Here is a 23,057-nt window from a genome sequence, read left to right as displayed (position 1 = left end):
AACTCCCAGGCAACTGGTCCTTAGACTGAGAGGATCTCTGTTCATATTGTTAAGAACCATGGAAATGGTTATTGAAAATACTTTGCAATTTGCTGCTCTACTTAGGAGACATTCTCTGTAACATCCACGTAACAAAAGCTCAGAGTTAGACATCCATGTTTGCATTTCAAGGATGTCATGCTGGAAGCTATCAGGCACTATTGTAGTGACTCAAGGAGTAATCTGATGCAGTGTGACTTTAAAAAAAATATTCAGGATGATTCAGACTGTTTAAATGGTGATTTACAGGGTAAGAAATGTATCGACCACTTGGTATTCTCATCATGTCGAAGACACCTAGTTGTGCGGCTCTTTCTGATAATTTACCACAGCCAGACCGAGCCAACTACTCATTTCACAGACTGCAGAAGAGTTGCTCCTAGTTTAAACTAAGTGTGAATAAGGAGAAAATGAAGCCCTTTACTCCAGTGGCATAATGCAGTCACTGAATCCACATAGTCCATCTCTTTCTCTTAATCATTATTTTAATGATCCTAGTATTCAACCCTCCACTGCTTGCCCTGAGTGCTAACGAGTGACTTGCCCCCTCCAGAGTCTTTCACTTCAAATTGTTTCACATTTTTACCAACTCTGACAGCTCAAGGTAGAACTGTCCACCCTGAACAACATGGAAAACAGTGGAAAAATCAAACCCTTAACTTTCACGTGCCAAAACAAGGAGAGCCTAACTTTAATTTGGGTCTTCAGCAGACAATATGATCTTGAGAAAATAATTCTAGTTTATCAGTTTCACTCACAGAAATGCTGTCCATAACATCATTAACAAGGCAGACATCCTTCTGTCTTCTAGGGAAATGATGGCATTTCTATCCAACAGGTTTGTTGCTATGCCCTATAGTATAAAACTGAGCCTTTAATCAGCGAAAGGCATGCTTCCTGAAGGTGGGGATTTCCTTCAACTTCTGTCAAATTATTTTATGACCATACCCTTAAACAAGTGAAAACAAACAAACAAAACCCCACACAAACCCAAAAAAGAACCCCCCCCCTTCAACCATCCATATTTAAGCTTGTTGCTTAAAACCACAGAGAAAAATTAGCCCCACAGGAAAATACGAGTGCTCTAACCACAGCCAGGGTTGCTGTGACATCGTGGCACCACCGAATCACCAGTGCCATCACTGAAAACCAGCCTAGGGGCAGCTTTGGCTCATACGACCTTGAACATCATCTCTGCCTGTCGCTTACATCTGTCACCTGCAGCCTCCGAGGGTGGCTACTCATCCATATGACAGGGTAGAGGGCCACATCGCTCTTCTGAGTCCCACAGTTTTTCTAAATAAGTGGAGTAAGAAAGAATACACCTCCGCACTGACCCCTTGCTTCTCCTCCTACACCCGATGAGCATCATCACCCCTTCCTTTGTCACACCAGATGATGGAGAAACTGGCAGTAGGCATATGAAACAAGGAGCAAAGCTCAAGAGCTTGGTACTCTATAAATGTAAAAGGACCTTCAGGGAAGAGGAGGCATCCTCTTCCTTTCAAAACAAATTAAAAAAACTCCAAGATAAAGGAGAGGCAACTCTCCTTTTTGCCCATCACACAGGTTGCGGTCTGTCTTGAAGGCTGGTAGCATCTTCTGGAGTCACTCATAATTGAGGACTCTCGGTTCCTCACTGAATTTTCAACATCTGTAAGTACGGAGTCCTCAGTTTCTCAGCATCTCGCACAGTACATGAAGGTCACATTGCAGTGTGACACAGACCCAATGACAGAAAATGTCTAGACTAAGGAAAATTGACAACCTCCTCCATTTTAAATTTATACCAGATGAAGTGAAACATCAAAGGAGGTCCTTTTAATGGGCTTTTTGGCATGTGGTCCTTTGTTCTTAACAAGTCGGCACCAGCTGCTATGTCCATAATGCCAAGTCAGTAATGTCCCCGGCCAGATTTTCGGCTGAGGTAAATCAGTGTCACTCCTCTGAAGGCAGATATTTCTATTGGTTGACATCAGCTGAAGATTTGGCTCCTCATGCTTAGCAGGTGCAAGCTAAAGTAAAATCTTCTGTGCCATATTTCACATTCCTCCTGTCTTCACCATCACTACTGCTGTACACATTCTCAAGCTGGAGAGTTAATTAGCATCAGCTGTAGCTACTCAAGTTTCTATACAATAAATTCCATATTGTAAGGAACAGCTTTCGTCTAATTATATCTTGTTCATGTGTGTGTGTGTATATATATACACACACATATATTAACACACACACACACACACTAATCTTGTACTCTGGGTTATTGCGTGGTGACTTTCCCATAAACAGAAGATGAGGTGAGAACACCAGAGAGGCCACATCCATTCATCCATCGCAATATTTCAAATACTATTTAGTAATTGAAAGTAAATACTATTAATAGTCTTCAGTCTTAAGATTGCCTACATTAGCTTATCCTGATTACCATGAGTATATACTAGTTTAAAGGTGACCTACATATATTTTCTTGATATACAAAGATCTCAAATACCAGGGGCTTTTCAGTGTGTGTTTAAAATAAAAACATCCTTTTGCTTTGCAGGTAGCAGCATATCAAAATCCCACAGCACCAGCTGTTCCAATTGTACTCCAGATGAAGTGTATATATGTGTGTATATATAGACATACAAAAAAATTAAAATAGCTCTTGAAACAAATTAACATCTCGTTATTTACCCCTTAGTAAATATGCTGCTGGCTTCAGCACTCGTTAATAAAACTCTTGTTTAAGAAGGAAACAGAAGCCTATAATCACCTGGGGCTGCTCAAGACCCCAAAAGCCCAGATCCCATCTCAGTTTTCCCCATCCACTGTCTTGGGTTGGTTAAATAAGTAAATTATGCTTTCAAGTCACCTGCCGTTCTCTTTGGGAAAAAGTATAAGCAAGTATGATACCAGCTCTCTGATCTGTCTTGTTCACCAATTTAAATGTGTTCTTCCCCTTCTCCAGTGCATCATTCCTGATGTCTGCAGGAGAAGGGACGCTGGCAGTGCAGCCCCCCCGGGCACCCCTGGTGCCAGGGCTGGCTCCCAGCACCCGCACTGGCTGCCACCCGTGTTCATGCCTGCAGTCACGCATCACCACTGCGTCATATTCGCCTTCCATTGCTGACTCACACATACCTCATAATCCTGATTCCCCTACGTGTGGGTAGTTTACATATGACTGTGATTCCTGAGATGCCCTTTTGTCATCTCCCCCCATCCTCCCTGCGCATCCTCCAAATCTTCTGTATCTCACCGTAAGGCTGTGGGAGCCGGCACAGCAGCTCCCATCCAAACCAGATTTACCTTTCTCTCCACCTCAGCTGTTCTTCCTTAAGGAAGTCTGCACAGTGGTATTGGGCATGACAACAAAAGAAAAAAAAAAAGTGTAGGTATTATAAAAGTTGAGGTGTTAGCAGAAATGATTTCAGTTTGTAACATAGCTGACGTTTGTGAAGGTGCTCAGGCATCAAGACATTTACGATTATCTAAGCTTAAACATAAATTTAGATGTTGGCATTTATAATCTTTCATAGTAAAGTGATGATATTGTTTAATCAAGAGGTCAAAATGAATTTAAAGTTGTCCCATTTACTTCTCTTTGCCCCTTTTTAATAATTCAGCATAGAGCCCAGTAGGTAATATATTGTAAAAGATGGATTGAAAACTAGATATTCATGTGGTATATATTTTTCATGAAAGGTAGGTGAGAAATTAAGATTAAAAATGCTCCTGTCTTCAGCAGGAACAAGACTAATCTTTTCATTTTTAACTTACCTTGTATTTATGAGACATCAGCTACGGACAGTAAAGGAAATTGCAGCATTCACTTAAAAGCAGCGTTAGCAAGTTCTGACAGCTTGTTAAAAGCCATGACCAAAGGCAGGGTGATGCACATCGATCACCTGTGACAAGCACCTCATGGAGCTTGGCCCAGGCTTATCCTTGGTCGCACCTCTGAGGTGGGTCGTGTGGCTCTCGGCAGGTCATTTCACACTGATGGGTACACGTTCCTTAAGCTGCCCAAGGGATTGAAATGCTGCCTGCTCATTAAAAATAAACATAATTATGTCCTACGACTCTTATGTCCTCCTGCAGTTCAAGTCTGACTGAACGTGTAACGTGGATTTTCCAGCTCTTACAGTCCCATTTCTTGCCAGGTAATGGAAGTAAAGTACCCAAAGCAATAGAGTCAGTAGAAGATACAGTCCGTACTGGTGAAATCACAAGATCATATTCCATCCTTAGGATGCTATAGCATGAAATACGGCTTTGAACGCTAACTGAGTCTGAGAGATTTGGATTTCTAAGTACAATTACCATCCATGAGCATAGCCCCAGATTTACATTTCATTAATATGCTTAAAATATCCTTTTTATATGTGGCACATTGTGGAAATATATACCTCTGGAGATTATCTGGACCAACCTCCTGCTGAAAGCAGGGCCTTAGATTAGGTTATCCAGGTCCATGTAAAGCCAAGTCTTGAATACTTGGATCTGAACATGAACTAGTATGAGTAATACTATGAGTAGAGTCATCACTACTTTAGTGAAGCCACATGAAAAATTAGAAGAGGCCATGACTCAACCCGCCCTATAGGAAACAGCAAACCTGGCCCCACTACCTGTAAAGCAGAGAAGTATTTGGGTGCTCATTCCACTTCAGATCCTAATAAAGCAGCCTATACATCCTGGAAACTACATTTACAGATTTCATACAGAAAAGTCTAGCCTAGAAGGTAATTTTTTTTTTTTTTGGCTATGGTGACGTTATTACCACTTGTATTTCTGCCAGCAGGAAGGTATTGCCTACAGCTGCAAACTCATATAAACTCAAACTTTCTGGGTCATCAGAAATGTGACGGACAAAGCACTCGCCACAGTTCCTTCATCCATAAGATAACTATGTTAAAGCATCAACAGGGTGTCGAAAATTGCTCGCTGCCCCTTCTTTGAAAGTTCTTCCTTCTTTTTAAACATTTCATTTCACAAACATTTCATTGCATAAACATATAGCAGACCAAAGCTTAATGGGAATGGATTTGAGCTAGTAAACATTGGAGGAAAAAAAATATTTAAAAGAATTGAGAATCTGTGAGGGTGTACAGGGCTTTGCTGATGGGGGAGTTACTTTGCTGTGCTCGTAAAGCAGCATCTTGCAATACAGGTCTGTAATTTGGAGCTGTATACACAGAAGTGCCACAGCAAAAAGCAGGAAGGAAACCGTGTGCCATTATAGCTTGCTTTAGATATTTAAAACTAGTCCAGGAAAAACCCACATAACAGGCTATAGGACTGCACCAGGTTTGCACCAGAACAGAGTATTGAAGAGATCACTTCTCTCCCTCGCTTCACCCATTTTCAGAACTAAAGGGAACTCACTTTTTCATTTTCTCCCAGGTTAAAATCATACCAATTGCCTTTCACTTTAATGAGCAGTGCGGATGTCTCATGCCTTTAACTAGGCTTCTTATGATTCGTCACGTTTAATGGCTGACGGCTATGCAAGAGCTCATTACTTTGGGGATCCTGGTGAGAAAGACTGTTGTTTTCAGGCATTATTCTGGCTGTTTGTACGAATTTCACACAGGAAAGTTGTGGTAAGGTGATAAACACCTTCTTATACATTACAAAGGGTCTGATCAAGAGAAATATATATCTTTACATTCTACATTATTGCTTACACAAAAGGTGGAAGCAGTTAAAAAGTAACACTTCCCATGTTTATTTACACCTGTATTCTTGTGTACACAAATGGTGGAAATCATTCTTCAAAAATCACTGTTTCTCAGCTGGTTACCTCATTTATTTCCTCTTTTTAGTAAAACTGTGGAGCCATGAGCAGTATCCTATTTCACTTTCTAATTACTTCTACTAAAAGCGATTCTTTCGTGACCACCTCTGTATCACCAAGCCCAGGCAAGGCGCAATATATTTCTAATCCTTGTTTCTGTGGTATATCTGAGAGAGACCTCAGACGGTGTTGAACAAAGCCTTGAATGCATAGTACTTTATATGGAAACTTCAGGAGGACATTCTTATTTGAAATCAGGATGGTATGCAATGAAGTCCAAAGCTGAAACAATTTACTGGTGTTGGTCAGTGGAAGGTCCTCACCAACCTCACCCCACTACATTTCTTCCTTGCTTTAGTGCTGGTTGGCATCTTCGCTCTCCTGCTCCCCATTCTGCCATCTCCCCTTCCACAACAGACAATCTGGATTACACTCATAAACACAAGGAAATAATTTTTCTTGGGCTTTCTTCAGCAGCCAGCCTGAGGGGTGTTTCGCCCTGCAGACCCAGGCGGCTCTCGTTTAAGGGCCTAACTCTGGAATTACCAACACCGCCGGTTTCTCTGTGGAAAATCCTGGCTCTGTTGATAATTTTCCTTAAGGTTAAAGCAGGAGGCCTCTGAATAAAGCAGTACCTTCTCACTGTTTGCACCTTGATAACTGCAAGAGCAGTCCCACTGGCTTCAGGCATGGGAAAGCGAGCGCAGCAGTAACAGCAAGGTGCAAAGGGACGGTGCAGCCCGGGTTCTGTACCTTGTCCGGCCCACGAGACAGCACACAACTTCTCATCGTTCTCTTTTTTTCCATTTGCAGAGTGGGAAGATGAAGGTTACAAATGAATCTTAGGCAGTAGCTTATGTCCGTACACTGACCCTTAGATCTAAAAGGCCATATTAGAACAAGGTAATTGCAATTAAATGTAGCCCAAGGTTGCAGGATACATGGGGGGGTAAGTTTTAACCTTAGTGTTTTTGGTAAAAACCAGACTCACTCATTGACATTCTTCCCATCCACACTCCCTTCCTGGAGAGTCAATAAACTCAGCTGTGGTTATTCAAGCGCACTGTAAAATAGCTGCCACAGCCCGGTGCAGCAGAAGCTATACCACTCTGGGCATGAAGCAATCCCCACGGTACCTTTCCCTTCCCCGAGAGCAATGTTGCAAAGAAAATGTTATGTTTGCAAAATGCTCAGAGATGTTTGAAACAAACGTGTTAAAGATTTGCAAACCATTTACCTGGAGCCAATAGTTGTAAAGGCCTAGGCTTATTACTATAGCTTTCTAAGTAAAAGCTGAACATGATCATTTTTAATTGCAAGGAGCACAAAACCAAGCTCAGTGCAGCCATCTCCTCCTTATTCTCACACCTTGAAATTCAGCCTTTATACAAAGAAAGACCCGATTATTTTCAGGGGCTAAGCGCTTGCATGTTGCTGGGAGAAAACAAAAAAGATACAGTTATAAAAGGCTAAAAATAGAAGATTAATGCAGAAAACATAGGCAGAGTTTTCTCTATCATCCGATGAGCACCATGCATCACTAGCATGGCGAATATATTCATGGTAGTCCTGGAACTGAAAATGTCTGGGTTGTGCTCTGACTCACCGTGCCTTTGCAGAAGCAAAGTTTACTATTATCTGCTCACATAAAATCATTGTGGTGGGTCCATTCCAGCCTGAACCTCTGCTCCACCAGACTGAGGTTTGTGGAAATTACTTACCTGCCTCATCACTTGAATCAAGAAGCTGGAGAGACAATGTCCTGTGATACCTGCCAGGCTGCTTATCATCATCTTTCCTTGTCGTTACTACGTTATTAGGTCTTCTGGGTATATCCACAAATGCTGGAAGTTCAGAGACAAAGACACTTTGCAAAGAGTATTTACTACCCAAATAGCCTTCATTTGTTGTCTCTTTATTAATTATACTATTTTCTGTTAAGTCTGCACTCCAGTTTGTTCTGAGTGAAGTCTTGTTTTCTTCTAGGAGCTTTGTCTTAAATACCTCCTCTATTGGCTCTCCATTAGCTATGCCATCTACTCCATCTGCTGTTAATCTAGACGAACTGCAATTTATATTGAATGACAACACTGATCTATGAATTTTTTGGCATTTAATTCGAGGTTGGTCAATGTACACATTGAGTGACTTGTCTAAATAATAGATGGTATTTGGACACTGCTGAGAAACTTGAAGGTGGACACATGAGATGAATGAAGGTGGTACTTCCTCTCTCCCATCACTGCTTTGAAGACCCACGCTGTTCTCCTTGTTTCCAGAGTCAAAAATCTGCTTTCGTGGCTCTTTACCTAATTGTGAGCAAGAATCAGAAATCTTTAATGGAGAGACAATTTGGTTTGCGTGGCCCAGCAGATGCCAGCGACAGAACTTGCTCGGGGTAGAGGCGACAGCGTTGAGCTCTTGCACAGCCCCAGCTCCACGTGCTGGGTCGCTGGAGCCTGCAGCAACACGCCTGGCTGTAATAGTTATGGAGGCAAACCCTTTCCACTGGTTTTGACACTGTTTTCCCTCTGTGACAGGAGAGTCCGATGGAGACTCGGCGTCATCTAAAGACGCTTGAATTTCTAATCTGCTGGGAAGTACCGTAAATGCTCTGTTAGTGTTGACTGAACCATGATTAGCCAAAGATTGCTTCGTGTGATAAGCGCTGGGCTGGGGGATCATGGACTGCATAGGCAAAGCAGGCCAATTTTCTTTTGATTTATTCTCATCAATCATCTGCGAAAGGACTATCGGTGAAATCAATTTTGTGTTTTGTGATGACAGAGATTCCTGCAAATGAAAAGATTCAAATTAGCAACATACACTATCATAATATATGTAACTGTTTCTTATCTACCATCTATCACGCTAGACAGTTTTGTTCGAGATTTCTAGTTAATTTTCTATTCATCCTGACTTTTCTGTCATTTAAAAGCACACACTCTTGAAATCAGCTCTGAATTGTCTAGGAGACTTCAATGAAAACCTTATCACTCTGTTGCAAAAAATATTAACATTAAAAGTGTGTATTCTATACTATTATTTTCAGTATTTAACCCATTGTCGCACTTGGGATTTGTGGCTTCTATGTTTCTTTAAAAATGGACATGTCCAAGGCAATTGCCAGTTTCAGACTCTAATCTGCTGTTTCATGATGGTCTGCTTGAATTTAAAATGCATTTAAATATATTATGGGTCATTAGTCTGAAGGTCCACGTGTGCCATCGCATGCTGCAGAGGACATGCGGGCACCAGGGTCATGACTGCTCTACAACCTCACCAGTTATAAGCATGGAAAAACTTTTCCATGATCCCTCCCACAAAAGTGATATAATTTCCTATAAGGGCTCCAGGTATTACTTTAATTCATTAGTTCCCTCTTGCCTATCGTTACTTGGTAACGCCTATCAGTAATGTAAAACCACATATGTCCAAGATTGATTGACAGTGGCCCAAACTCATTTTTCCAACCATGACAGTAAACGTCTATCTTGATAGACTGTACATTACTTCACTCGATGTGACAAAGGATGTGCTTTTACGTTAAAGCTATCCGACAACGACCAACCCCGAGTTTAAAATCTCCTGCTATTATTATCCACACGGCTAGTCACATAAGTTGCATGCAATAAAGCATCTGGCCTAACCTCATCGCTGCTGTAAATGGGCTGATTAGATTGCTCCTGCCCTGTGTTCCTAGATCTCCTGATCCCAATAGAAAACCCCCCACCGAATTGGCATGCAAATTCTGAAGATTAGCTCTATAATGAAAACTCTATCAAGTTCATTCCGGGTTTAAGTGCCTTTTGCTAGCTGTACTGCTCCTGCTTGTTATGAATTCATCTCAGTCATATCTGGGTGTCTATCCTCTGATAATCAATGCCAGTTCTTGACAACTATTTCACAAAACATAACTTCTTCCTCAAAGAAGACTACGTGAGTGACAGAGTTGTGACCTCCCAGGTGCCATGATCATCCTTCTCAGGGCTTGGGTGCCAGAGAGGGGACCTTGCACCAAAGCCCACTGGGAAAATCATTCCTGTGCTCCTGTCCCCAAGCACGGAGGCAGCACAGAAACCGGGCTCCTTTGTAGCTCTTGGGAAGGCTGATTTGGGAACCCAAACAGAGAGAGTTAGATGAAGAGTTTATTAACGAGGTGAAATGCCAGGTAAATTTTATCAACTCTTTAAACCAGCTGCCTGTGGTTTTGACAATTCAATAATTTCACAGCCCCAGGGAAAGCATTTTCTTCCTTCTTTGTTTCTTTCATGGTTTGTAACATTTGCCTCATATTTTCTGCACTGCATTTACTTCTACCTACAGGTTTAAGACCTTTGCATGCCTTCCAAAACTCTCAAATTCCCTGAGATTTCTACAGGGCACCAAAGAAGAATGTTGCTTGAAATACTTTATTTTGGATGCATTTCTCATGTTCCAGTAGTTAATTTGGCTTCTTTTGTTAAGGGCTGCACAGATGGAGACATCCTGCAAGAGTCCAAAAGCGTGTCAAAAATACTCCCGACTAGCCTCAAACTCATGCACCAATATTTTAAATAATTTGCTTTTCCTTTTTCTGCTTGAATATACGTATTATTCCCTCCTCCCAACCTTTGGCAAAAAAATGGATCTTTAAAGTTTGACCAGCTGATCCTATACTCAGGAGCTTTCAAGCTTCCCTGCATCTTGTGAAAAAAAAAAATAAATGCGCACTTACACAAAGTAATTGCAGTGAACTGAAAACCTCAGTCTTTATCTTGAGAACATCTGAGGCAGAGTGTACTGATATTTGGGACACCACTTGATTTAGTCTCCTGAGGTGTTTTGAACAACTCTTTTTCCCCACAAAACATGCTATTTTTTCCCCTCTCACCAAGAGCACATTGAATTACAACATTTAGCTATCTTTTTATTTGGCTTTCCTGCTGCCTAAGCTAAGCCTAGCTAAGCCTAACTAAAATACACTGCTCAGCAATCAGCAGTCATTTTTTTAAACACAAATGCATTCTGCTGACTGCTATGTAGACATAATTTATTTATTTCACCTTGGTAGAGCTCGATTTTCTCTCTGCAGCCCTCTCCTGCTGAAGGTCTGTGTGTGCCCTCTGACCATCAGTGCCCCATTGCTTTTGCATCACTCCTGGGGGAAAAAAGCAGAGAAAGTAACATTATTTTCAGTGTCCTGGAAGAGATGAGTTAGAAAATGTGGATTTAAATGGAGTGCAAGCAGGAGGGAAAGAGCTACTGTAAATGATCTGATTGCCCTGGGATCTTGTTATGGGAGGGATCCTATTTCTCCCTTTTCCCAGGAGAGGCACTGGAAATAGCCCCTGGGATCCTGTTGCAAAGATGTGTTTGTGGATAGTCTCACGATGTGTTCAGGGCTGGTCTGAAGCTTGGATATCTCTGCTTTTGATTTCCGTGGCTTCAGGCATGAGTGTGGAGGAATCAGGGAAGATGGGAAATGTGGATTTCAACAAAAGTCACTTTTGTGTAGTCTGCAGAACTGGGAGCACAAAAGAGCACATTAATGAGCTGGATGCTATGAGTTTGGTTTCATTTGAACTAAGTCACCTTCACATTTAAAGAACTACAGTAATTTTAAATCCTATTCAGAAATTCTATTACACCATAACTTTTCTAGTTTGGTGATAACTATTACACCAGTACATCAGTCTCTGATTTTGCCATCTCTTGTTTTCTGTGAGTGCTAGCCTGTCTGCAGCTTTTTTACACAGAGCTAATTTCCATCTAACACGGGCCTGGGCTATTGCAATGATGCATTACATCTGCTGTCAACAGTTTTGCCAGAAACTACGTTATTTTCTCTTTTGTAATAAGCATCCAAAATTAATTTTTAAAAATTCTCTATTTGGACTGAAATCTCTTGACATTACTGGCTGTTGTTTTATAGCAACAAGTCACACCACTGGTAAGACTCTTTTTTTTTTTTTCTTTCATTTAGCCTGCAACGGAAGTTGATTATTTTTTACTAAGCAGAATTTCAGTTTACATGTAGCATTATATTAACAAAGGAATATGATCAACTCTACTTTAAGAGCGTTCATTAAAGCATATCCACCATCACAGGCTTCATGACTTCATCTCCTTGGGTGCAGCTACGAGTAGAAGGGAAAGAGGAGGAAGGTATCAGGTCTATCCCCCATTGAGAGATCTCCTCGAGTCCCACCATGGAACAGCAATCACAAAACACTAACGGGATGTTTGTTGAACCTTCTTGCTTTAATAAAGCATACTAAGGTATACCTAAATACTTCACTTGCACAGCTCTGAGATGCCAATGCCACTGTGTATATTCATAGCTGGCATGAAAAAAAGAGGTTTGCTTTTGTCATTGAGCAAAAGAAGGTCCTGAGCAACAGAGAAAACAGCTGGACTCATTAGCCACAGTATGAAAAAATGAGAATCCAGAAAATAGCCAGAGCAGAAGGCCCACTACACATTTTTTGGCAAAGAAATAATGCACGGTTGTAATCAGTGAAAACGCAATGAACCTGGTATAACACTGGATCATGGTAACTGCTGGCACAAAACATGGGCAAGATGCCTGTGGAGCCTGCTCCTCACCCTGTCGTGGTACACCGTGAGAAGGAGGTGCTGCGCTTTCGGTGAAGGACAAAATCCACCTGTGTCCACAAGCAGTGGGATAGGGGTAACTGCTGGGAGAGCCTTGTGGAAAGGTTATTTTCAGTGTATCAGTACTCCAGTGAGTTACATGCAAATGCCTTCACGATGAAGAGCTGCTACATATGCCGTCTTACTTTTTAAAACAAGTAAACAGGGAATAACTTGCAGAGAAGGATAAAGAAGACATTCTTGGATGATTTTTGAGGTCTTGCCTTGATTCAAAGTTTTGATAAAAACCCCATATGTAATTAAAGAGACAACTTCAACTAAGTTATCAATATTTTCCTCAGACGCTTTACAGTAAGAAAGCCACAGTTGTCTCAGATGGAGCTGGAAAGCTACAACAGGAGAACATCAACTTCTGAATGTCAACCAGTGCGCAAGAAAATCCAGAAGGCTGGCTGGAGATAAATCAGATCCAGACAGGCATGTTTTGCCAGATGGCCTTTCATGAATTTCATTCAAATGTATTTTCAGCACAAGAGAAAGACTGAGTACTACAGGGTCAAACAAGAACAAGTTGTCAAAGTCCACATAGAGGATTACACATAGTATGTAAGTTATTCTTATAAAAGTAACCTCCTGTGATTAGCAATAATCTTTAGGTAGGACCTTCCAATTTCACACAGATCCCTTGGAACAGATTAGTTGGTTCTTGCTCGTTTAACTTTAAAAAGTAGCTGTTCCTGGAGCAGGAGAGATAGGATGAAGTGAGGTGGGAAGAAGAGAAGAAAATTTATTTTCTTTGGTGAATCATCCAGAATGGAGTTTTGCATTGCATTTTGTACCATATCCTGACATTCTCCTACTACTATGGGAATCCTAGTGTTGGAAATCACTCAGACTTTTGGCAAGTCATTTAATCTAGTTGCTGAAATAGATTAAATGGCATCGGTGGCAAAAGCTCTAGTATTTTTTCATTATATTATTAAATCTATTCTTGGAAGCTTCACATTTGTTAATTCATGTCAACAGAACAAGCAAAAATAAACCCCCAAAACCCCCAACCCTTTAAAAAGAGGTTGAATCTGTGTTTGAAATGAAGACACTTCAGGGAGCACAAGGGTTTAGCTTGGATGTGTCACACAGAGTTTTCATAGAAATTCTCATTGCTGACAAAACACGTAGCACTGTAACTCTTGTTACACAACGAAATGCAAAGTTCAATTTTTCCCTGGTGCAAAAGCATGAAAGAAATGGCATTTCAAGTACTTTCCATCTCTGTGGGGAGTATCAGAAACTTATTTCTGAGTTGAAATCCTGAGGATTTGTTTAACCTCCCCAGACCTTCCCTTCCCACCATGACCCACCTCTCCAGCTTATGAACGGGAGATGCGACGAGGAATAGAGGAGCAGTTGCTGGCATATGAACTTTGTCCTATTACATCTTCTTTTTTTTTTTTTTTTTTTCCACCACAAATACTGTTTGTTGAACCAAATGATACGCTCCTTGGCAAGGCATCTGGACATCCGGCTACAGACCAGGGTTTTCCTAATTACGGAGTGCAGCTGGAATCGATTCTCCCAGTCTCGAGTGCCTGGATGTCTGCCTCGGGCCAACTGGCAGACAGCTCAGATAATGATTCAGAAAAGATGTACTTGTAAATCAGCTTGCTAAAACACAGATAGATTGCAAAGGTGAGGGTGCTGGTGAAAAATAGCGTACCACGAATATTTGGCATGCTCAGGACAGCCCAGTTTGTTCCAGCTGAGGTTTTGCACAGAACTTGAGACACACGTGAAAACAGTCCAGTATTTTGCCAGTATTTCAGGTCTTTCCTAGACACATACAGACTGCCATGCCAGGGGAGGCCGTTTGATGACACCCAGAGTGACACTGGGCAGAGCTGGAATGACTATAGACTACTGGCCCTGGCCTCATCTCTGGTTTTTGTCATGAAAGTTGCATATTTCATTCATTTACTATTCATATGCTGACAAATTTCAAACGTGTGTCAACACTTCTGATCTCCTCTGCTCTGCTCCAAGCCCTGCTTGCTGTGCACTGACCAGGTCTGCCATCCCCTCTGAGCCACCAGCATCACCTCAAATAGAACTGTTCTGCAGGCTCCAGGAACCTCCAGTGCTTCCCTCAAAACACCATAAAACAGCATTGCAGAACAAATACACCACTGCAAAAAGGGGAAAACTTCTCCACCAAAAAATTATCTTTTTTCATTGATCCTTAGCCCACCATCTGAGACCTCTGAGGGGAGCTGGGCTCCCTCCCAGGTCCACGGAAGCCAGGGTCCCTACAGCTCCCAGGTCAGCACTGTTGATTACCCAAAAATGCTCAAATTCCCCTCTCAGAACCTGGGAGGTAAAGGACATCGATGGCTTGGCTGCAGGGTCAGGCATCAGAGCAATCACTCAGCTAATACCATGTCTTTGGCATCATGTAAAACCTTTTTGTAAGCTTTTTCTCCTTCTACACGTTATTCCTACTGTAAATTATCAGCAGATAAACCATAACATTAAAATCAACTTGGAGGAATTCACTGATACTTTATTCTGTTTAAAAATTAGATTTGTTTAAGTTTTCTTGTGACTTTTTTAATTCAAATACCTGAGGAAGCCTTGAGGAAAAAAAGTGTCATCATTAAAGATTCACCGCGGTCCCTCTCAGTGAGGGCTGGGAGAGATCATAATTCACTTCTTCAGATTGAAGTGAGTCATCCAGTAAAACCATCCAGACATTACAGATACATCTAAGAAGAAAGCCAAGTCAGAATGAACACCAGAACCAAATCCGTGTCTTCTGGTCTTCTTCATGTGTCATAAAGAAAGAATATCATAAAATTGCAGAGTATTGTCATCTAAAAATAAATCTGAACAATGAAGCTGAAGTTCACATGCCCAGTACTAAAACTAGAGACAGATAAATGCTGAAAATGCCACTTTATACCAAAGTTCCTGCTGATATTAAATTGATTTATATGGAATCTACTGGTGAATATCGTATTTACTTCTTGGTGGAGAGAGCGATGCATTCCCAGAAAGCCTTGGCACAGACACAGCCTTGCCATCCTTCAAGGACATTTTCCTGAGCCTTCAGAAGTGATGTTAAGTCAAAGGAGGAGAAGTGTTGCATTGACAATGGTCCAAAGGCAGCATCCCAGTGAAGACGGGGCAGAGGCAGGGCAGAAGGCAGCCCCATAGCCACACGTGGATTTTACTCTCTTATGATCTCATAAAAATGCACCTGATTTTCATCTCTGCAGGATCTGACATTCAGCTACCTTCATGTAAGAAAAGACAGCAGTTTTCACTAAGATACTTAAGGAGCACACAATGTCATCCTGATAGCTCGAACACAGCTAGAAGCCACACTGTACTTACCCATCAAGAGAGGATGACAGAGGGAGAGTACATCAGTCCTGTTAAAGCATCTGTGCTGAACTTATAAGAAGTGGCATGCACCTACCTACAATGGGGGTCAAACACCAATCTAAACGGGGAGAAAGCAGCTGCCAACTCTTTTCTTGAAATCTTTCTTGTCATGAAAAAAGTCAAACCAATACAAACAACTACTTTGCCACAAAAGAAAGTACTTGAACACAGTTGCATGAAGGTAAGAGTATTTTAAGGCAGCTTTGTTGGGAAGATTTTTAAACCAGAGTAAGCAAAACAGCCTGAAATCATTTCAGTCTGAACAGGATTCATTATGTAAACAAAATAGAAAAATATTTTTTTTAAGATGTCAGGATGGATTTTCTTCTATTACAAGTAGCATCATGAGATTTGTTAACTGAATTATCTTTCCCTGCTTGCACACCTTGAAGCTGTAGCTGGCTGCCTGCAGAGATGATTACAGGATCCGCCACAGAATGGACAAATGAGTTCTGGTCTGCTATCAAAAAGCCGGAAGTCATAAATCTCTCATTATCCGTGCCATTAGAAGCAAGGTGCTCATCAGGGGGCTAGAAAGAGCACAGGAATTATATCTTGAAAGCCATGCATAAGAGAAAAAGGTACTGTGTTTTCATTACGCATTGCTATTATTCTTTATCGTCACTTAATAAAATAAAGTGGGGAATCACCCCCAGCATATCCATCGCACATAGAGACAAAACTAAGTAGATTCTTCACTTTGTCCTTTTTCCCTTTCTCCTCCTCCAAGTTTTATAGCTTTTTTCCTTTTTTTTTTAAATTTTCAGTGGCATGGGAAGGAACACGTTCTTAGTTTTCTCTAGGCAGCATAAGCTTACACTAACAAATCTCAGTCCCTAGAAGCAGTGACTAACTCACCAAATCTGCTGAAGCCCAACTGGGTGCACATAATTCAGGCCAAGGACTCAAATGGGACTACACAGGAAGATTTAACTGACATAGGTTTGATTTCTTCAGTCTAAATAACATGGTCTGTCACCAGAGCTCCCTGCTGGAGCTCTTCTGAGATGTTTAGAAAATGTAGTAGGAGGGGAATGGGGAGCTCAAAAACAGGGTGTTAGAGGGAGGATATCTGTAAGGCACAGAGAATTGGAGTGGATCATGAGGGATAATAGTGTTTAATAGCCAAATCATCCTCTTTCATAATTTTTCTTCAGTGGTTTCACCGTAGAAATGGAAGAAATGCCATAAACGTCACAGGTTCCTATTCCTGTGGCAATGAGAGGAAGAACTGGAGACAAGGAACAAGCTATCAAGCTCCCCAACACTGATGAGCCAAGCAATGAAGGAATTCAAGCTCCATGGTTCCTCCCACTTCGGTGGGACTGGCTTCCACTGATCTCTTTGCACTCCTAAAAGCAATGCAATAGTGTCCATGTATTTCATTATGGTTCTGAGAGACAGATATTTTTGTATAATTCGGATGCGTTTTCCTGACGGGATTTTGCAAAGCAGTGAGGGATTGTGCATGAGCAGCAAAAACCCCAAACTCTCCTTGGAGAAAAATTCTGATTCCTGTACGAGATGCTCTATCCTCACACCAAGGTAAGGGGCAGCACAAGGGAGATGACACCTTTGGTTTCTCAAAGTTCCTGCTTGGTGGGCATCTTTTTTTTTTTTTTTTTTTTTTTTTTGAAAGCTGCTGACATTAAAACGTTATTTGGGATTTTTTAAACAAGTCCTCCTGTGGGGCCTCATCAGCTCTGGAAGCAGCATCTGCAGAGGAATCACCTGGAGGGGTTTTGTCCTGGAGGTGACATTTGGGACCATGTGGGAAATGGCAGAGCCAAATGGCAACCAAATGGAGATGAAGGGCTGATGGGCTCTGCAAGTCTCTCACTGGAGGAGAAAAACCAAGAGCAAGGAGATCACCAGAGGCCTGATGTTTCACGTAAGAAATATGTAACACTGACTTTTGGGTTAGACTTGAATAAAACATTTAAATATGAACACTAGATGTGCCAGAAGTTTGTACAGAAAAGAAGGTAGACAGGAGATAGAGACAAAGGAAGGAGGTGAGTCCAAGCAACATTGACATTTGCATTTTTCAGGTTCTACTTTTTCTCCAAATTTAAGGCATTCTGAACACTACTCCTTGTTCGGATCCTTGCACAAAGCTTCATTAGTACCTACCGTAACATTATTTGGCTTGTTGACCACTAAGCAGCTAATGTACCCTCAAAATAAAGATGTGACTAAAAGAAACATTTCATACAGAAAGAGCTGTTGGAAGGGATCCTCTACCACTCTGAGTCCCCTTGACAGCGTGTTATGAAGACATCTACATTTTAGTGACCACGTCCGTTTCTGAAAGTACAAGAATGTTTGAGACAGCCAGAAAATTCTTAAGTGACTGTAAACATGACAAATACTATGCATAAGCAAACAAAGGAAAAGCAGTTCTGCAGCCAAAAAGTATATTTATGAAGAGTTATTTTAGCGCTATTGCATGTATTCATGTAAAGGTCATAACATGCACAGAATTTGATAGTACAAATGGGTTTTGTAAATAAAAATTCCACCAGTCTTACTCAGAACTGGTAGCAACTACAAAACAGACACATTTGCCTAAAGCTGCTTATGCATAATAGGAGCCAGAGGTAATTGTGTGGCCTCAGCAATTCAATATGTCTTATATTTATCTGCTTTTTTAAGAGCACAACTTTAAGACAAGAAACTGTAGAGAGGACAAGAGAAAACCTGAGCACTGTCTGTTATACATGCATTTTATGACTCTATACGTATCCTGCTGCACCGATTTTTCACCATGCTTTTGTTGAACAATGGTATTTGCTTTATTGATTTTTTTCCCCCCTTTTAATACTCTTAATACAGTGGTGGCTCCAGAAAATGATGTGTGCTGTGGGTACAGATGCTTTTGTCAAGACATCAAAGCAGCGATTCCAACACACATCTATATTAGACCAATTTTGTTTCCAAAACAAAGAAACAGGATGTTCATATGAGCCAAATTTGACACTGAACAATTTGTACAATGGAACTAAACTCAGTGGAGCACCAGTCATGCCAGATTTAATATAGACTTTTCATGTTACTTTTGTATAACAGAAGCATTCATTTTTGTGTAATACTTGGGATATTATTTCTTTCTGGAAAGTCTTTCACATTAACTGCTGTGATTACAGACATCAGAAACTGCTTGATAATAGGGGATGCAGTAGGCTAGAACCAAGAGAAAAACAATCAGTGCCCACAGGATAAAAACCACAATAGCTAAGATTTAAATAAATATGAAGCCTAAAGAGTTAAGTTTCTAAGTCACTAGTTTGATCACAAAGTAAATAGTTTTGTTCTGCAGTTGCCACTGACTTGCCTCGGCTCTAAATCTAACGACCCTTCACGCAGCTGAACTTAGTAATTATTCTACCACGTAAAACTCTTGGGTTGGTGAAATAATCCTGACATGTGCCCTTTGAAGGGAAAGGGAAAAACAAATCTCTATTCATAGTCTGCTTTTACCACGCGGCTGTGATTTGTTTGATCTTGCAGTTAGCCCTTTTGAATTCCATCGCAACAGGTTTAGAAACATAGATCATGCTAGAGATTAAAACAAAAACGCAGTAATATGAATGTAAAACAGGGCATGGAGGATTTTGTTTTTGTCACCAGGGTCAACAAAAAATAATTGGTAATTGTTTGGGTTTTTTTCCCCCCTAATCACGCAGGCTTTCAATTCAGAAATAGAAGGTGCAAAAAAGCTGAGAACTGATCATTAAATGTTAGAGCCTTCAGAACCTTAGGTTTTGGTGTCTTTTAAATACGGCTTGGCAAGGAATGAGATTTAGAGTTCTCAAGCTCTCTTTTGGCTGTGGGTGTCACCTGAACGAGAAGGAGCCAGGCTGGGAGCTGTCGGCACCCACCCGGCCCCACCGGCCGGCCAGACCAGGCAGCCGTGGCTGCTCTTCCAAAAAGCAATAACTTGCTGCCTAGCAACAACTCAAAACTCTTGATTGTTTGTGTATTCCATTTCTTGTGCAAAACTAAAAGCTCAGATCCCAAATTATTGCATTCAGCAACATCAGAGCTGCAACAGATGGATAAGAAAACGCATTTTCCTTTACTTGCTGCAAGACTTCCTTGCTGTGTAGTGTTGCATTCATAAAATATACACACACAACCCAACACATTTTGATGCAAGACCAATCTGGAAAATATTTCAATATGTGAATAGCTATTTTAACAATAGTTGTCACCTAGGAGCTACTTCTATGAATAAAATAATTCACATATCTACACGTTTTAATGATGAGGTCACTAAGACTGGTTTACAGCCAAACACAAAGGGTCACATTTTCTTGGGCATAAGTGTGCTGGATAGCATGACACAGGAAAGTTGTCCCTGTGCTTTAGAAGTCCTGGTTTTTTTCCTAATTATTATTAACTGCAAGTGAAACAATTAAGGAAAAAAGGCACAACCCTTTTGCACTGTGATCTCTACTTGGATCAAATTTCTAGCCTGATTTCAGAAGGAATTTGATTTATGCCCTATCCTTCTGTCTGTCCAACCTGGGGCTTTTAAGCTTGTGGGCTGTTTCAACCAACATGACAGAAAGGTCGATAGCTGATCTCCAACAAGCTTACTGCAAAAATCAATGGCTTTGTAGAAATAAGAGGTTGCTACACAGAGTTCACCAGGTCTGCCCTGCTTGATCCGCAGACACACTTACCATCTGGGACGACATCCATAGTGCCACATCACTGGTGGTGGGTGCTGCTCCTTGTGGAGCTCCCCGTGGTCTTGGGGTACTGACTTATGGGCTTGATTTCTTTCTTGTTAGTCTGTATTTTCAATTTCATCTTTTTGTTTGCATTCTCCAAAAAATTATGGAAATCTCATGCTAAGATTATGGAAATTGAGAGGCTTAAAGAAAAGTTAAGTGCTGGAGGCCAATCTAATGATGCCGTAACTGCTTGACCTCGGTATTGCTGTACCTTAGACATAATCATGTACAACATCTGTCCTGTCTAAAGCCACATAGCAAATCATCACCAGAGTAGTCACCTTCCTAAATTTGCCTACTATGATAGACACAGCATTGGATACCCAAATTTTACTACAGAGAATACCTGGAATAATGCCACGTGAAGTAATAACTGAACAGCTTAGGTTGGTCTAACAAAACGCTGAAGTAACTATCTATCGAAGGCAAAATTAAGTTGTTAATGGATGATTACCACCACCACTTTGTCCTACAGTTGTTCTGTTCAGCAACAATCTCCGATCCAGAGTCAACACATAAGCCATTAAATAATTTAGCCACACTCTTCATCGAGTACGACTTCCCCAACCAAATTCGGGCCCTTTTCAGTATTTCCATTGTGTGCTCTGAGACAAGAATTGATCCCAAAGGTCTCTTCAGGTCCACCAGATACAGGAGACAGACTTTGCTAAATGTGCTTTCAAAAACCTCTTTGGTCATTATCGATATTCTCTCTAACATTACCTACCATTAAATCCCCAGCTAGAAGCTGCAGAATGACCTATAGGACATTACCAAGCATTTTCAAGCTTAACAAGGAGTATGCTAAGAGCTCACAACCCCATATGGGAGACACCGATGCTCAGGTGCGACGTGACCAGGTGACAATCTGTCTGAAGCCAAGAACAATGAACTTTGCATTGGGAGTGGGGAGAGATTCATCCTTGTGCAGAGACCCAGTGCAAGCCTGGATGCTTTGGCAAAGAAGTTCGGGTGGAATTTTCTTTTAGGAAAGTTTCAGCTAGAAATTTGGTTTAGACATGAAACAATACAGCCTATCTATATTGCTTCGATCCTCATGCAATCTGTATTTTGAAGTCTCCACTCTCCATTTTGGGCTGGCTCCCAGCTTAACTCTCTCATGATGCAACATGACCCTCACCGTCTCTAACCTAAGCAAAAGTACCAAAGAAAAATTCCTTTGAAACAGTCGGCATTTTGTGGAATAGGCTGTAATTATTAACTCGACCTCCTTGCAATGGGCTTGCACGTACACAGTGCCAGGGGATTACTCGCTGCCAGTCACATTAATTGACTTAGTTAATATGTGCATCGGCAAAACACAGTAACTAGTTCTACCTGGCTTCTGAATCCTTGTGAAAATACAGCTCCCACCCCTTTCACCCCTGACCCGTACTCCTGGAGAAACCACAGGTAACGGACACGTTGCTGTGAGTACACTCTTGTCTGTCACTCTCCTGCTGGTCCCACACTTTCCCGTTTTAGAACAGTGTCCTGGCTATAGTCTCAGCCACAATACAACTGCAGGTAGCTGCAAGAGGCCAGTGAAGTACTTCATTCCCACCAACTATGCTCCCTCCTTCCAGAAGTAACAATGTCACTGCTCCTCTGAGTAGCTTCTACCCTCCCTTCCCCTTTCTCACAGCACAACTACATGTTCTTTTTATCCTAATTTTCTTGGGCCAATAAGTTCAGGAAGATGTCTTTATTGGATTATTTGAAATTACTCTGCTTGACTTCCAATGTTTTATAGGATGGGATGAGATTTTTGACTGTTCTGCTGTTTGCTTTTTGGGTTTGTAATGGACATTTTTTTACATCCACTCAAAAAAGTTACCTTGGTGACTTTTATAGAATCATGGAAGGGTTTAGGTGGGAAAGAACCTTAAAGATCATCTAGTTCCACCCCCCCGCCACGGGCAGGGACACCCTCCACTAGCCCAGGTTGCCCAAAGCCCCATCCAACCTGGCCTTGAACACTGCCAGGGAGCCAGGGGCAGCCACAGCTTCTCTGGGCAACCTGTGCCAGGGCCTCAGCACCCTCACAGGAAAGGATTTCTGCCTCCCATTCCATCTCCATCTCCCCTCCTGCAGCTTCAGGCCATTCCCCTTGGCCTGTCACTCCCTGCCCTTGGCACCAGCCCCTCTCCAGCTTTCCTGGAGCCCCTTCGGGGACTGGAAGATGCTCTAAGGTCTCCCTGGAGCCTTCTCTTCTCCAGGCTGAACAACCCCAACTCTCTCAGCCTGTCTCCATAGCAGAGGTGCTCCAGCCCTCTGATCAGCTTTGTGGCATCCTCCTGACTCACTCCAACAGCTCAATGTCTGTTTTGTACTGGGGACCCCTGAGTTGGACACAATACTCCAAGTGGGGTCTCACAAGAGCAGAGTAGAAGGCAAAGGCAAATTTCCAAAGGCAAAATGGAGAAAAGCTTGGCCTTTGCTGGGGCACATATAAG

The 23,057-nt window shown here is 41.6% G+C and overlaps 1 protein-coding gene across 2 annotated transcripts in view; it reads right to left on the bottom strand.

The window, feature by feature from the left end:
• Nucleotides 1-23,057, bottom strand: part of C7H10orf90 (chromosome 7 C10orf90 homolog) — a 71,998-nt gene that overhangs the window by 27,196 nt on the left and 21,745 nt on the right. Inside the window, exons 1-3 of one of the 2 annotated variants that reach the window (XM_075757642.1) lie at nucleotides 15,036-15,177; nucleotides 10,867-10,961; nucleotides 7,543-8,614 (exon numbers count right to left, since the gene is read on the bottom strand). In XM_075757642.1, the coding sequence (XP_075613757.1) occupies nucleotides 7,543-8,614; nucleotides 10,867-10,961; nucleotides 15,036-15,069 (1,201 nt within the window). In that variant the 5' untranslated portion in view covers nucleotides 15,070-15,177. Of the gene's footprint in view, nucleotides 1-7,542; nucleotides 8,615-10,866; nucleotides 10,962-15,035; nucleotides 15,178-23,057 lie in introns of those variants that run through there. The other variant, XM_075757643.1, reaches the window with a different exon arrangement.

This window comes from Balearica regulorum, chromosome 7 (assembly GCF_011004875.1).
Source record: "Balearica regulorum gibbericeps isolate bBalReg1 chromosome 7, bBalReg1.pri, whole genome shotgun sequence".
In the NCBI taxonomy this organism is placed as follows: Eukaryota; Metazoa; Chordata; class Aves; order Gruiformes; family Gruidae; genus Balearica; species Balearica regulorum.
Note: the sequence above shows the minus strand (reverse complement) of the source record. Positions and strands in the feature narration are given on the sequence as shown.